Genomic DNA, 16,097 nt, shown 5'->3' on the forward strand with positions numbered 1-16,097 from the left:
GAACAAATCATTCCCTCCTCAGAACAAGCAACAAATAACAGATTGATTGTTGTTAGTTCTTATCTGTGTCATTGGTGCAATAAGTTTGGTCGCTCTGGTGCTCGCTGCTTTCAGCATATCTCAAAAAGGAACCACAAATTTTAATGTCGGAACCACTTCAGGGACAACAGGTAAGAACTATCGTAACAGAGGTATTAACTCTAACATGCAGTGGTATAAACAGCTTTAAGTCAGAAATTGTTTTTCTTATTTTACATTTATCATCCACTGCCTTTCAACGCATCGTGGGGTGAACATGGTAAATGTGGTCGTCTGCTAGTCGGGTAGCTTGGCTCATGTTGATGTCTTGCCGAGAGAGTACTCTCTTGACTTCATCTGTCCACCTCTTTATGGGTCTTTATTTTGCCCTTGTTCCTGACTGAATATTGTAACACAGGTGACCAAACCATGAAAATATATTATCGATATATTATCGATCCGGAAAGGAGAAAGAGTAGAAGGATTAGGCCAGAAGCGTTCGTTGGACTTCGTTGATGTCAGACGAAGAAATACAACTATTTCATTTCAAAGGGTCGGACGAGTTGGCTTTATAAAGATGAATGCCACCAAGACGGAGTTCATGGCTTTTCATCAATAGCTGATTAATATCGGCACATATGATGGCACAAAACGAATGATGTGAAAGACTTTAAATACATCGGAGAACATATGGTTAACACAGGCTATGATGTCAAAATAGTAGCTTGGAGAAAACGTAACGCCTATACGCAAGATCTGAAAGTCTGCTCTACCAAAAAACTGCTGGTCTTCAGTGCACCAGCGGAGTCTGTGTTAACATAATAGTTGACGGTTAAGCCTGGACCATGACTCCTAAACTATTAGAGAGCTGCATGACGGCTACACCCGAATGCTTATAGAGCAGTGTAAACTAGTGTAGGCTACAAAGCTCTACAACATCCACTGAAAACAGCACATAAATAAAGCAACAAAGAGCTGTACTGAGACCTAAGACTCTCACAGAAGAGTAGTGAAACAAGGAAACGCTTCGCTGGCACTGCTTCAGGAGTAAGAGGGAATCTGTCGCCAATATGATCAATGGTCGTCCATACAAGGAACAAGGAACCCCTGGTGGATCATCTCTTACATAATATGTTATAGATGTGCTCAAGCAGGGCACTGGACTGGATGCATCTGACCTGATGGGTGGGGACTGACGATACAGGTCAGGAGGATATGGAGAGCTGTCGTTGTTCAGGAAAACCACTCCAAATAAGCAAGTAATTGCTGGAAATATACTGGAATAGATTGAATAAAGAATACTTGTTGCATTGAATATTCGACGTCGAATAAGAAATATTAAACTGGCCTAAGAGCCTCCTAAGCGTTCACATGTTATGCAGGTTATTGTTTACCAGGCGTTTTTAGGGCATATGTCAATTGAGTATATCATAATGCCTACAGTGACTGACTTTAAATTGCAAACTTGAACCAGTGAATTACCGGATACACTATAAACAATTAATTCTTGCATGTCGGATACTCGCAGGAAGTCAGACTGTCCATGAAAAGATCGTATAATATTATCTCTATCAGGCTGGGCCTAATAACATAAATAAATAGTAAAGACTTCTAGTTAATGAAATGAAATATGACGATTTTACATGCTACGATTTGTAATGAGTTTACAGATCAAACGTTAACTCTCAGGTAACCTACTCTAAAATTGGCATGCAGGTTTGATGAAAGATAAAGTTGTTAACAATGAAATTTGAGGTACCATTAAACAGTATGAATAAATGAATTGTTGAGATCAAACAATGAGGTCAGCAGTATATGGATAGTATAAAGGGTGGTTATTTACACAAAATGCAAGCACGTTCGAGCTGAATTAAAGTTTGCCATATGCCTTCTCCATTTATACGTTTCGTTTCTATTATTTGACAAAATAAATAACCAAATATATATTTTATTGGCGATTAATAATATTTCTATAAATCCCGATCAATAACGCAGACATTACGATGCAGGTGGGAAATAAACTTGTTAGGCTTGGTTCAATCTACATAATGGTGGAAGGTATAGATTTTCAGCCACCGAAAGTGAAATTGCATGTTCAATTTTGCAATTATACAAGGTAGAGGTGGACAAAATCTTCCCAAACATACTAAAAAGGTTTAATATTACTGTAAACCTAATTTTGTAAAGGATCAAAATGGGCCGAATGGAATCACGAATTATTAATATTCGGTCCATTTCTTAATATCTCTTACAGTTTGACATAGTTTTCACGTATGGCTGTAAAAATCGAAAATTTAATAATATTTTCAAATTTTAAGTTATATGTTTTTGTTCTACTTGTCTGTAATTTTTAAGTGTCTAAGTTACTTCTAACATCATGAACATAAGAAAACGAGTGTTTTTTTAATGGCAAAGTTGAAAATACATTTTGTGTAACTCCTTCGCAAAGTGAACTAGTTTACGATTAAAAGGTGTCACGCTTTATTGAATGGCAATGTCATCGGCTCCGTTTTGCCTGAATAGTAGAAATAATTACTTCTCGGATTTGGTTTTTGTCACACCTCACGATTCCGAAGATGTAGACAATGCTGGGCAGTGAGTGTAAAGGGTTTTGATTTGAATACGTTTTGATTAATGCTATTGTTGACACATTACAGGAACGACAAATGAAGACAAAATATGGACGTTTGCCATAGGACATGATGGAACTAACCTGGAATACATGTGAGTAATATTTTGTGCCAATGCGTACGTAGCGAGATGTTACCAGTCTTGAAGTTGAAAAATGTCGTTCTATCATTTCTCGAAATTCCTCACATGATAATCTCTCTCGTATCCTATGGATGCAAACAGACATGACACACCCCACCCACCCCTACCTCTCCTACACAAATAGACTGACGATCAGATAGATAAACTAACAGACATGTAGCCTATGTACACACCCCACACCCATTTACATTTGAAGTAGGGTACCTGCAGGTAATATGGGACCATTAAGGACGTTTAGCTTATTTGCATAAAAACTAAAGAAGATATGCCCACAAGAGATTGTTATGATGAACAACCTGTCCTTTAAGATTAATAAAACAGGCAATCTTACCTTGTTTTTATGTTTGTTTGGACGCTATGACGTCAAAATGACGTCATCGTCAAGTGTCCCATATTACCTGCATGTGCAGGTAATATGGGACACTGTGTTATCTCTATGGTGAAAATCAAAAGTTCAGAAAATCACTCTTTTGTTCTAAAAACATTTTTGTTACATGATTTTGAATGTTAAATGCAAATTTCTACAAGAAAATTCAATTTTCTAAATAGTTTTGCTTTTCGCATTGACAATGCACACAATTTCTTATGTGTCCCATATTACCTGCACCCATTCAGTTGAAAATCAGAGAAAATAATCATTTATAAAAGGAAAGTGCCACTTGTCAGTGGAATTTTACCTGCTGATAAGCTTAACCCATCACCTAAAGATCATAAAAAATGACAAATGCCCCCTCAGTACCAGAGTTTTGGATACACAATCATAAAATGTGACGTCATTGATTTTATATCAGGCCAAAAAAACGACATAATTTTTGGGCAATTTCACTCTTTTTGGCATTGATTTCCAAGAGTTTGATACACAGACTCCAAAACTGCATTTCTAGAAGCACAATTGATGTCTCTAAACACTTAACAAATCAACTTAAAGTGTTTACCTTCTCTAAGCTACTTTTTGTTAAAATGAAAACAGGTGTCCCATATTACCTGCTGTCCCATATTACCTGCACCTACCCTATCCCAAGTTGGTCCTTATTAAGATATCGTATTGCATAACAACACTTGCAGTTTATGTTTTCTGATTTCCTATCATGTATATTAAAAGGGCATTTCGTGATCCACAGCATCATCCCCCCACTTTTATCAAAAAAAGTTGAGATTATTATATCACTGGAAACCTCTGGCTACATAATGTGTATGTACAAAAAAATTCATGCAGATTAATTTGTTTAGCAAAGATATCGTAAAATTTGAATTTCGTTCTGGTATACATGGTATACCAGAACGAAATTACAACACATTGTCTATGGTGCATTGGAATACACATAATCATGCATAACTCGCAAATGCAAAATCGGAATCAATTGCAATTTTGGAAATAAGCTTTTTCGTGGATATCTACTGAAAAATGTCATAAAAAGAGGATGCTAGGATCACGAAATACTCCTTTAAAGTGTAAAGTTTGGTGGTGAGCTCCATTGAGTAGACGCGAGTGTGAAACATTCTTTTATGGAATTTAGCAACAAATCAGCTTAGCGGGACGGGATTCGTGTATGTTTGTTGGAGGCAAATTATTTCTTTTTTAGGTAGATCTTAGCTTGTTATAGTTTTACGTGATGCAACAAATGCAAACAGAAGTCGATACTTTAAAGGTTTAACGAGGTGACATCAGCAATTGAGTCCTTTTATTGATAACATGGTTCGTTTTGAACAATTCCAGTGAAAAATGATGTTGACTACTCACATTTTTAGTGACGTTTCACCACTATACTAGTGGTTTCATCAGACTGGCAACTCATCACATCTGACTGCTTCCTTTTATAGGCAACAGGAACCGTTGAGGGCGTGATACAAGGACAATGGGCCTATTCACTCAACAACATCTTTGACCAACTCATCACGCCCTCAACGGTTCCTGTTGCATATAAAAGGAAGCAGTCAGATGTAACATTCCAAATGAACTTGTTCAAAGAGATGAATCAATACTGAAAACATAAAAGGACCCAATTGCTAATGTTGCTAACGGGCTTCAAGATTCGTTTTTTGATTTACATGCCTATCAAAATGCTCGTAAGACAGCGGTAAATTTTGCGAAAACAGTGAGAGTAAAATCAACCGGCCGATTCGTTTTAGTGGAGACAAATTTTTTCTTTTGATTGGCTAACTAAATTGTGCTACAGCCAAAAACAGAACATTGAGAGAATTTGGTCTGAATCTTTCAAAACAATGCATATCAATCCATACAAAAACACTGCAGACACAGACACCGCCATACATCCACCTGTGCCCCCACCAACCAGCCCATCTCTGTGTGGGCATACGCACAAATTATATACCAATTGACGGTTGGTTATCGAAATCTGGAGTCAAATATTATTTTCTTGTATTCCCTTAAAACCCACAAACCCACAAGCCTCAGCATACGTTGTCAAAAATTATTGATACATCTGTAAAGCGCGCTGAGGTTTGTGGATTTTATGCATGTGTGTAGCGCACTATATAATAAATTACGGTGCGTTTCTTTGAATCAACAGTGAGGACACTACCGGTACTCTCCGTGGATTTCATGTGGACATCGTTAATGCAGGTAGGCTCACTTTACTGGTGTTTTCCCATTGCAATCCGATAAAGACTAGATCAAACAACACAAGGAAGATTCATTACTCAAAGTAATTTACTTTTTTCTTATCGCACGACAAGGCTGTTAAATTCGGCATGGTACGGCGCAATTTACACTACATGTTTTATGCAATAGTAATTTTTTATTCTGATCAACAGATCAATATATTATTGTTGATCAACCAGTTGGGCACAATATTTTGTACAGAAAATCTCCGAATGGGCCTTAATAATTATTATGATCATCAATTAAACAGGCTTTTTTCAATTCCACTTGCATCATTTAGTGTCTATTACCAGTATTTAAGCCCCATCGTGGTATTTGAATTATCATAACTTTATTAATTCGCAGCAGTCATGGTAGCGTGGGCATTAAATAAATGACTCCTATAATTATTATCAAATGATTCTCTGATTCAAATATTGACGAAATGTACATTAAACCACTGAATACAGGAGATATTTTACCTGTGAACGTATTTTACCATTTCAGTTTGTACAATAGCTAACAAGAATTGCCGTCTTGTATGGGATATTTATCGGAATTGTTGGACGTCTCAAGCTGGTGAACGAGCACGGGGAGGATTGGGAATGATGAGCGGATGGTATGATGCATGTACAGGTAGGTAGAACATCCGATAAACCTTCGACAATGATGAAAAGGTAGAAAGTTGCTGGTATTTTGAGCAGTACATAACTGCCAATTTCAACGTCCTCCGTGCATTACGTGTATCAAAGGTGCAACTATCAATATCATATCTTTCTTTATACGGCCGATCTCACACACATTCCAATGAACAATTTACACGTATGAACCGCGCGTATAAACGAAGTCAAATTCTCACACCTCACTGTTAATATCTTACCAAACAGAATGGATCAAATTAAAAAATTTCCCTCGTGTGTTCAATATCCTCGACTGTCTTGAATGAATAAATTGTAAAACAGACACATTTTTTGCATGTTTTACGTTGTCTGCGCGTTTATGTCATACATGCATAATCAATACTGAACGTCTAAATAAGCGATCTGTGATTTTAAATAGACGGGTGTATGACCACGGCGTTTTTCCTACGCTTAGAGAGTCCAAATACAATATAACCAACGAAGTTGCTTTATTACTTTATAGGATGGTTCAACACCTACGATAGGGCATTGACGGTAGATTTCACGACTGCTTTTCGAAAGCCCTTAATGGGTGTATTTTATGTCAAAAATGGCAACCCAGACGGCTTCCAATGGACTGATCTCACAGGAAAGCAAATAGGAATTTTGGATGGGTGGGCACAAGATGAACACTGTTTGGCTCGAAAGAGTGACATAATAACTGTACGTAATTATATGAAATACGTTTTTCCAAAGATCGTTAAAAACGTTGACAACATAATAACTTATCTAGTTTGAGAAAATTTGCAGGAAATGTATTTATTAATTTTAAAGAAATAACTAGAGAGGCTTTTACAATGAGAATGCACAACAAACAACAAGGTTTCAAAGGATATTGAGAACGTTGGAGCACGCTTTCGTTACGTGTGGCTTAAGTCTGGCTTCATCAGGACTGAAGCAGGAATGGGAAGCAGCTATCAATATACTGTAGTGTAACTGCCAGGTCACTGGCGTCTTCTGATAATTTGACAGGTCTGTGCACTGATTGGCCTCTGAAGCTGTGTTCGTACTGGCTAGATGAGCAACATTTTGTCTTGTCTGGCTATCTTAACAGCCCTTTCCAGAGCCAAAAAAATGTACAGCATGTATAGAAAAGTGAAGCTTAGAATATCTACTACCTAACTAGTGTGAGATGTCAAACTATATACGGCTAACAACCTTCATGACCTAACAAAAATTACAGTTGCCACATAATCCTTTGTTTCTCTCTTTCACAGGGCGTTCCTTTAGAAACGAGTCAGATAGTTCACTACGTCACCATAGAAGCTGGTGTAGCAGCAGTTAACAACGGTGATGTAAGTAAGCTATTGCACGTTAGCTTTTCTAACATAATTTGAACATGTTGACTGATTAGTGATTATTGAAGAATGTGTCAAATGCTATGCTTGAGATCTCTGTTTAGCTCATAACCCATTAATACATTGAATGAAGAGTCCCCTGGTCACGGTGATGAGTAGGCCATACAGTTCTGTCACCAATATTGTCAAAGACAATCTAACTGTATTTACTCAGGTTGCAGCATTATTTGCAAATACCAATCAAGATAGCCGAGGTCTTCAGGTAGTATCAGACGAGCTGTCGTGTACAAAAGATGGTGGCTGTATGATGTTCCGTAAAGACGCCCGAATAGCTGCATGGTGGAACCCTGCGTTTGAACGACTCAAAGAGACGACATATAGAGACATATGTGCACGTGTGGATAAAGACCATGGTAAGATAACTATATATGACTTAGCTTTGACTTATTGGTGATAGCTTAAACGGCTCAGTAAAGGTTAGGTAAGGTTTAGGGTTCGGGTAATAGGGGACTTGGAAACCTTTCGGACTAATGACCCTCAGGATAAAATAATGCACCACCACTTTATCTTATAGGTTGACTTTAGTGTCAGCTTTAAAAATATGGAGATAAAACTCAAGGATTTGATGTTGTTCCCTAAAAATGACATTCCATCAGTCATATCGATCTCATGGAGCTTTGATTATCGATTAGTAATTCTTGATCTTGATCTAGTATAGTATATAATAATTCATATATACAACACTAGAAAAGAAAAGAAAACAAATCATTTGTGATTTCTGTTTGTTATTCTTAATTTTTCTTAAATTTATTATTTATAGGTGCTCAACCGGGAGCTGGCGGAGACATTATTTGTGTCGATTGACGAAGTACTAAATGCTAGACTAGAAATGTGGATTAAAGACACGGGTGCATAGTCTAACGCCCCGTGAATACGTTTCAGCGTTCATGGATTATTGGTTTTCATTCCACAATATTAAGACAATTGAAATATAGTTAATAATCATAGTAGTTATTATCGTAGGAAGGTTGCCTGGCAATCAGACCGATGTGTAGTACATTTGGTAGTATTTTACCATTATATCATTTTATTTCTTAATGTCAATTAGTTGAAAACGAGATACGTTCTTCAACTTTAAAGCATCCAATCTAATGGTTGTTTACTCATCTGATAACACTTCATGAACAAAATGAGAACAGCTTAGCATTCTATGTAAATTGTTATATGGATCAGACATTTCAAATCTTATTCAGATGACAATTTCTATTCAGTGCTACAGCAACACCCTTGTCCTACAAATGGGTGTTACACCCCCTTAAGATTTTTCATCTGGGATATTCTAAATCACTTGTATATACAGCCAAATGACTTAAGCTAATCGTATATCCACCCTTTGCGCTCATTATAATGTGAAACATTGTGAGCACGGTGGCCTAATGGTTAGGGTGTTGTGGGTTCGAACTCTAGCATTACCAACGTGTTGTTTCATTATCTCGCTGACGTGACATACCCTATAGTGGCAGCGAGATAATTGTAAAAAGCACTTTGATAAACAATTTAAAGGCGCTATTATTATAGCCAGTATCTTTGTGTATTTTCCCTGCTATTTCCTTTCGCTTCTTTTGTCTGTTTGGCATGTTGTGGTACCTTTTTGTGTTTTTATTTATTCTCTTTGTTTGTTTTTGATGTTATTCATGTATAGGCATCCCTTCAATTTATTGTTTGTCAATATTGGACTTTGCCTGGCGTTTCGCCGAATGTTATAAATAAAAAATAAATAAATAAACACCTACATTAATTAATTCATTTATTCAAGCCACCCCTTTACCAGGGGTGGCCACGAAAGTCGATGAAGCCCACATAGCCCTACTCAATTTTTATTTTGACGAGGGGGTTTATTCACTCAGTTAATCGCCTATAAGGAAACAGTCCGATGTGATTGGTTGCCAGTCAGATGAAACCACTGGTATAGTGGTGAAACGTCACTTACAAATAATGTGAATCCAACACCTTAATGTTTGAAATTGAATTTGTTTAAGTAGGACATGAATTAACTAATTTCAAAATAGAAATAGACACCTGTTAACTTGCGTGCGTTTTAACATATATTTTAAAACTTTGTTGAATACTGTAATGTCTTTATTTTCACAAATTAATCTGCAAGAAAGAAAGTCTGTCTAGACATGGAGAAAACTATAAAACTGCAAAACCATTAAACATGTACGATGAATAAAAGTAATTATTGTTAAACTGCGTGTTTTATTTTTTGAATTACGAATAATGTCTCTTTTAATTGTTGTAAACATTTTTTGTAGCAGTTTTGCCAATAAATCAAGAAAGCATATTGATTGTGCAAGGTCTACGTGTCAGAAGCTTTGGTGGATATCTACGAAAAAATGGGTCGTAAACTTAAAAGGGGACCTCAAAGGGTAATTTCTTCAAGAATTGATTCTAGCATCCTCGTTTTCAGGATATGAATCAATAGATATCCACGACAAAAACTTATATCCACAATTTCAGTTGATTCGGACATTTGAGTTGTTGATTTGAATACAAATTGGACGATATCTTTATCAAACGTCCATGACGACCAACATAATTTGGTCCAGGTTTCTGATGGTATAAAAATCTCAATTCACGACGCACCCCTTTATCATGTTTTATAGATGGCTTTTGGAAGATTTATGTATGCAGAAAGTGTACGTCTTTCTTTATATCTCAAGTGTTGGTATATAAAATGGAAATATGCATTTGCAAATCTATTTAACATGAAATACAGTTTTATAGTTGCTGTTCCGTAAACATGGTACATTTTGCTTCCCATTGCCGTATTTTGCGCTGGCGACTAAGAGGGCTATTGGGATTGACCTTTTGCCACCATTAAAAGTCACGAGGATTTTATGAAAACAACTTGAGCTGGTCTTGAACTTGAAATAAGGATTGAAATAGGATCAACTGGTAGCTGAACTAGACCAAAGGTTGACAGTATTATACTCAAGGCGAGTTTATACCTACACTGTATCTGTATTTACATTAAATTAGTAATATTTCAACGTGAAGGAATGGGTGCTGATGAAATGGGGGAACAAATCATTCCCTCCTCAGAACAAGCAACAAATAACAAATTGTTGTTAGTTCTCATCTGTGTCATTGGTGCAGTAAGTTTGGTCGCTCTGGTGCTCGCTGCTTTCAGCTTATCTCAAAACGGAACCACAAATTTGAATGTTGGAACCACGTCAGGGACGACAGGTAAGAAAAACACGATTGTTAAGTTTAATGATCTTATAGATGTAGGTTTAAAACAGCAATTGTTTTTTTTTCGCAAGAATATTTTGATCTCAAGATAAGGCTGCCGAAACTTTTTTTGAAAAACTGAGAGTGTTTTTCGATGCCGATAGTAGGTTATTATGTCCCATGCATGGCCAAGTATATCCCAACTCTGGTATACAAAGCCTGCCTCTCCATGGTGCAACCAAACACTGCTTTTGTTCCTAGAACCTTTGATGTGATTCAACTGTATGCTTTTTGTTTTATTTCAATTCACTTTGCCGTTGGTAAGATATGCCATTTTATATGAAATAATCCCGGGCAATAATCCGACCCAAATAGAGCCTATACTTATGAAACTTTCGACACAGTAAACAAAACACTTTCTTAACAACAATGACACTCCAATAAATATACCATGCTTTCTTAAAAGCCCTTCATTAAAACAAATATTCTTTAATTTAAAAAATGAGTCCTTCTCAAAATGTGGACAAGGAGGGAGCAAAGTTTGGATTTTAGTAACTGGATTTCAAGCGACAAATAACCAACTTTATCAACATTAAACTTTTTACGGGGAAAATGTACATTATGTGGGGGATCAACGTTTACAATGACAAAATACATTTAACTGAAAGTAGTAGAAATCAAGAATATCGTTAGCAGGAGAAAAAAATAAAACAAAGCAATTAAAAATATTGTAATCTTTCTTTCATGTCTATTTTTCTTTCATCTCATGCGCTTCGATCTTGACAAGGTGTCATATGTACTTCTCACTAAATCATACACGTCGTAATAGAGTGAAGGTGGAACGAAATAGGTTTTAGCCATTTGATGTAAAATGACATCACATATCTCACAAACTACAATCTCAATCAGGATGAAACATAACCGTCATCGAGCGGTAACATAACTTAAGGTGTCTCAAGGTATATGTCCCTCATGTTTGTGATCAACTGACCCCGGGGGGGCACTTCAACTTTGGAGGTGACGCGTATGTAGGGCTGTTAAGACCCCTTTTTCAGCATCGCTGTCACCCAAAGACCCCATATTTTTTAACGAACACATGCTCTGTCCCGGCTCTGTCACCCGAAGACCCCCTATTTTTCCATTTAATCTGTCACCCAAAGACCCTTACAAGTTCAATTTGAACAGCAACTTTCATTTATCACTGATTTTGTTACTTATTTTGAAAAAACAAAGAAATTTGAAGCCATTTAGAACTAAAAATTCGATTTTCGAGGTTTCTGTGGGGCTGTTTCGGTTTTCACCCAAAGATTCCATTTCAAAAAAAGGTCATGTTCTCACCCAATGACCCCATATTTTTACATTTTGCTCTCACCGAATGCCAAAATCATGCTCTCACCCAATGACCCCATATTTTTTACATTTTGCTCTCACCGAATGCCCCTTAGTGCGAAAGTGCCAGCCCTACACCTATATCCATTTCAAATTGAAGTGCCCCCCGGGCAACTGACTTGTTTTCATGAATTTCATTATTGATTTGAAGGAACAGCAAATGACGATAAAATATGGACGTTTGCTATAGGACATGATTTGACTAAACTGGAATACATGTAAGTTACATAACTATTATTATGTCTTGTTGGAGGAGTGGCGTAGATTTATTATTGACATGGGGTTATGGGGTGTTAACATTTTATTGGAATTCAGAGCAGAGAATCCAGCACCTTTTGGCGACAAAATAAGTTTATGGTACAAATGCGTGCGAAGCGCGAGATAACTTTTGCCATATGGAAGTAAAACTGGTGAAATATGGTGCAAAAGTGGAATAAATTCGCACTTTTTAGACTAAGGCTTAAGTGGCCAAATATGAGGTTTATTTGGTCAAAAACCCACATACATGTGTTACGAGTCGTACTTGACTCAAGGCCAAAATCACCTTTTACCCGAACTCACACGAATGCACAACACAAATACACTGGTTGATTAAGCTAACAAAATCTAAGTCTTTAATTGAAAGTAATGTAGGATTGGTACAATATATGACAACAAAATGAACATATAAAATAATCACACAATCACAATAATGTTTTAAGTTATTGGTACTTAGCCAGCATTCTTCTTCTTGAAGATAACAGAGTTCTTGCAATGTTCTGGACGGCTGATGTATATATCCTTAATCACTTGTCCTGCGAAAATCAGCGAAGTCCGTTGTACACTTGCATTTATAAATCCTTGCATATAAAATCCACACACGAAAATGGTGCTGCTTTCTCCCAAATACTAAACTCCTTGCGTCGTTCTCCAAACACGTTTATAACTCCTTGCGCCGTTCTCCAATACTAAACTTCTTGCGCAGTTCTCCAAATCTCTTTAATCCTTGCGCCGTTCTCCAATGCTAAACTTGGTGCTATTTCCACCTTTCGCACAATATCTTCAGGAAGCAGGACTGCGATGCAGTTGTCCCCACTTATTTTGACAGTTGTGTTGCTCCTTTAACCAGACTTCAGCAAATCGGCAGAAGAATACATATTCCTTTCTTGTGTTATGGAGCCCCGTTCCCGATTTCATTATAATCGGATGGAGACACCATGACCTCGTTAACCTAACCTTTTTAACTATTTATGAGTCGGCGCATTGACGACTAAGCCAGCTTGGCAAAGACTGCCCCGCCCTTGTTGAGTCAGTTGATTGCGAGCTGGCTGGTCGACATCACGTCTTTATTTAGTGAGTACATTTTATTCAGAATCAATTTGATTTGTAGTAACTTGAAATAAGAATTAAATATATTGCAAAGAAATTAAATTATTGGTTTCAGCTAGTTATTTTGTGTTAGATCTCGGTTTCCTCTTTTGGCGTTTAACGTCATAATAAATTGGTGGAGAATCCGGGTATCGATCCCGGTACCTCTCGCACGCCAAGCGAATTTTGCACCAAGTATGAGCTCACGGTCCAAATTGGAAGTAATATGCATAGGAACCGAAAATTTTGTGCCAGAAATTATCAAAGGAATGTACGCAAGACCTACTATATTCAAACAAGAACCATTTGCTGTAACTGCACGACTATAACGAGGATTGAATACGCGCAAGCTTTTGCATACAGAAGAGTTTTGATAGCAAGTTTCATTGATCAAATTAATGTCTGCGCCAGTATCAATTAAACATGACATTTGGTCACATCCCAAATTGACTTTAATACAACAATTGTGAAAGGAAGTGTCAATATAAGCTGTGTCCCCTTCACCTACATTCTGAGATTTGACACCAGAATTACTATCTACAGATGGTGACATGACAGAAGTACAAAGGAAAAAGAAAAAACCTAAGAAGAAAGGAGAAACACACAGTGCCGAAAAGAAGTCCACAAAGAAGGAACAAAAATCAAAAGCCAAGTCAGAAAAACCAAAATCATCAAGTAAAACAGAAAGAAGTGATGACATTGTTGTAGTAAAAGACATTAGAACTTCCAAAAGTGACATTAAAATGTCAAACTTCAAGTCGAGAACTGCACAGAAAAAGCTTGGTAGGAAAGTAGTGGAAGAGAACTCGGGAAAGAAGTCAAAGTTGAGTAAGAAGAAGCAGAGGCATTCCCCAGCTGAATCTTCAGATTCTTCAGATGGAGAAATATCTGATGAAAAACATGTATCCAGCTCAGATGAGAGTCTTGAAGAGGAACAAGATGGGGAACCAGACCAATCATCATCATCATCATCATCAAGTGACAGTGAATCTGGCTATGACGAATCTACCAATGTATCCATACCTGGACCAGATCTGATTAGAGGAGAAGGAAATGTAGAGAGTAGCTCTTCCTCATACGACTCGTCAGATTCAGATGCTGAGGAAGAGGAAGAGGAGGAGGAGGAGGAAGAGGAACTAGAACATGAGTGGGGAGAATTAGATAAGGATGCACCCAGAGATGACACGGTGACGTCACGTCTGGCTGTGTGTAATATGGATTGGGATAGAGCTAAGGCACAGGATGTTTTGGTTTTGTTGAATTCTTTCAAACCAACTGGTGCTTCTATCAAATCTGTGACGATATATCCATCAGAATTTGGCAAACAGCGGATGAAGGAGGAAGATGCAAAAGGTCCATTGGAAATGCTTGAGCACGGAGCGGAGGATGAGGAAAAAAAGGACACGGAAGATGGTGATCAGTATCACAGAGAAAGACTTAGAAAATATCAGCTACAGAGGTTGAAGTATTATTTTGCTGTTGTTGAATGTGACTCCAAGTCTACAGCTGGTACTCTCTATGAGCAGTGTGATGGGTTGGAATACCAAAGTAGTTCAACAGTCATAGATCTAAGGTTTATCCCAGAAGATATGACCTTTGATGAGCAGGAAGCAAAAGACAAGGCAACCGATATGCCAGATGCTGCCTTATACAAGCCTGTTGAATTCCGTACCACCGCACTCCATCAGTCTAAGGTCGAGTTGACTTGGGATGAGACGGATCATCTGAGGCAGAAGAAAACGATGGAGGTGTTTGGCAAGAAGGAACTGGACGATGCAGATGTACGAGCATATTTGGCTTCTTCGAGTGGAGAAGAGGACGACACTGCCGGACCAGCTTTTGAAATAGAAGAGGATGATTTTGGAGAGGCATTTGAGGATGACGATGATGAGAAACAGATTTCAAAGTACAAAGCTCTGTTACAGGGAATTGATGAGAAGGAAAAGGAAGACAGAGAGGAAGGACTGGAAATCTCCTGGGAACCTGGCTTAAAGGACACTACTGAAGAGTTAGTAAAAAGGAAAATGGAAGGTGCAACAGAGCTAACTCCATGGGAGGAATATCTGGAAAAGAAGAAAGATAAGAAAAAGAAGAAGAGACAGGAGAAGAAGCAATCTTCTAAAGAGATTGGTTCAGCTGATGGTTTAGACAAGAAGCAGCAGGATGAGGGGGAGCAAGCAGCATTCAGTGATGATGAACTACCTGCTGGTGTTGACCTCAATGATTCATTCTTCAAAGATTCAATCAAGGATACAGAGGGTGGAGCAAAAGGTGATGGCAAGAAGAAACGCAAACAAAGGAAGAAGGAGTCTTTGACAGCAGAAGAAATGGAGGTGCAACAACAGAAGAAGGCTCAGTTGGAGTTGCTAATGATGGATGAAGATGATGACAAGCAGCATTTCAATCTCAAAGACATCATGGAGAGCGAACAGAAAACTGGCAAGAAACGCAAACGAAAACATCAAGAACAGGAAGGCGCCAAACAAGAGGACACTTTCCAAATTGATGTGAAGGACCCTCGTTTTAATGCCATCTATACCTCTCATCTGTACTCCATCGATCCATCGGACTCTCAGTACAAGAAGACTAAATCCATGGAAGCACTCGTCAAAGAAAAACAACAGAGACGCGCTAGGAAAGAGAGACTGCAAAGAACTGAAGACAGAGGACAGAAAAATGAAATCGGGAACGGGGCTCCATAACACTTGGAAGAAGTACATTCTTTGACGTATTCTAGATCTTCTCCGACAACACCGG

General features: G+C 37.8%; 2 protein-coding genes across 2 annotated transcripts; both read left to right on the forward strand.

Moving 5' to 3' along the window:
• Window positions 1-49: 49 nt before the first annotated feature.
• On the forward strand, window positions 50-9,620 carry LOC140149142 (uncharacterized; the record flags this gene model as incomplete). Its single annotated transcript, XM_072171327.1, has 8 exons — window positions 50-170; window positions 2,676-2,742; window positions 5,322-5,374; window positions 5,900-6,028; window positions 6,536-6,735; window positions 7,290-7,367; window positions 7,585-7,783; window positions 8,191-9,620. Coding segments are annotated over 8 exons (891 nt in total), but the record flags the coding sequence as incomplete, so codon positions are not given.
• Window positions 9,621-13,887: 4,267 nt separating this feature from the next.
• On the forward strand, window positions 13,888-16,042 carry LOC140147507 (ESF1 homolog). Its single transcript, XM_072169288.1, has one exon. The coding sequence runs from the start codon at window positions 13,892-13,894 to the stop codon at window positions 16,040-16,042; it is 2,151 nt and encodes a 716-aa protein (XP_072025389.1). The 5' UTR covers window positions 13,888-13,891.
• The last annotated feature ends 55 nt before the right edge of the window (window positions 16,043-16,097 follow it).

Source organism: Amphiura filiformis, chromosome 3 (assembly GCF_039555335.1).
Source record: "Amphiura filiformis chromosome 3, Afil_fr2py, whole genome shotgun sequence".
Lineage (NCBI taxonomy): Eukaryota > Metazoa > Echinodermata > Ophiuroidea > Amphilepidida > Amphiuridae > Amphiura > Amphiura filiformis.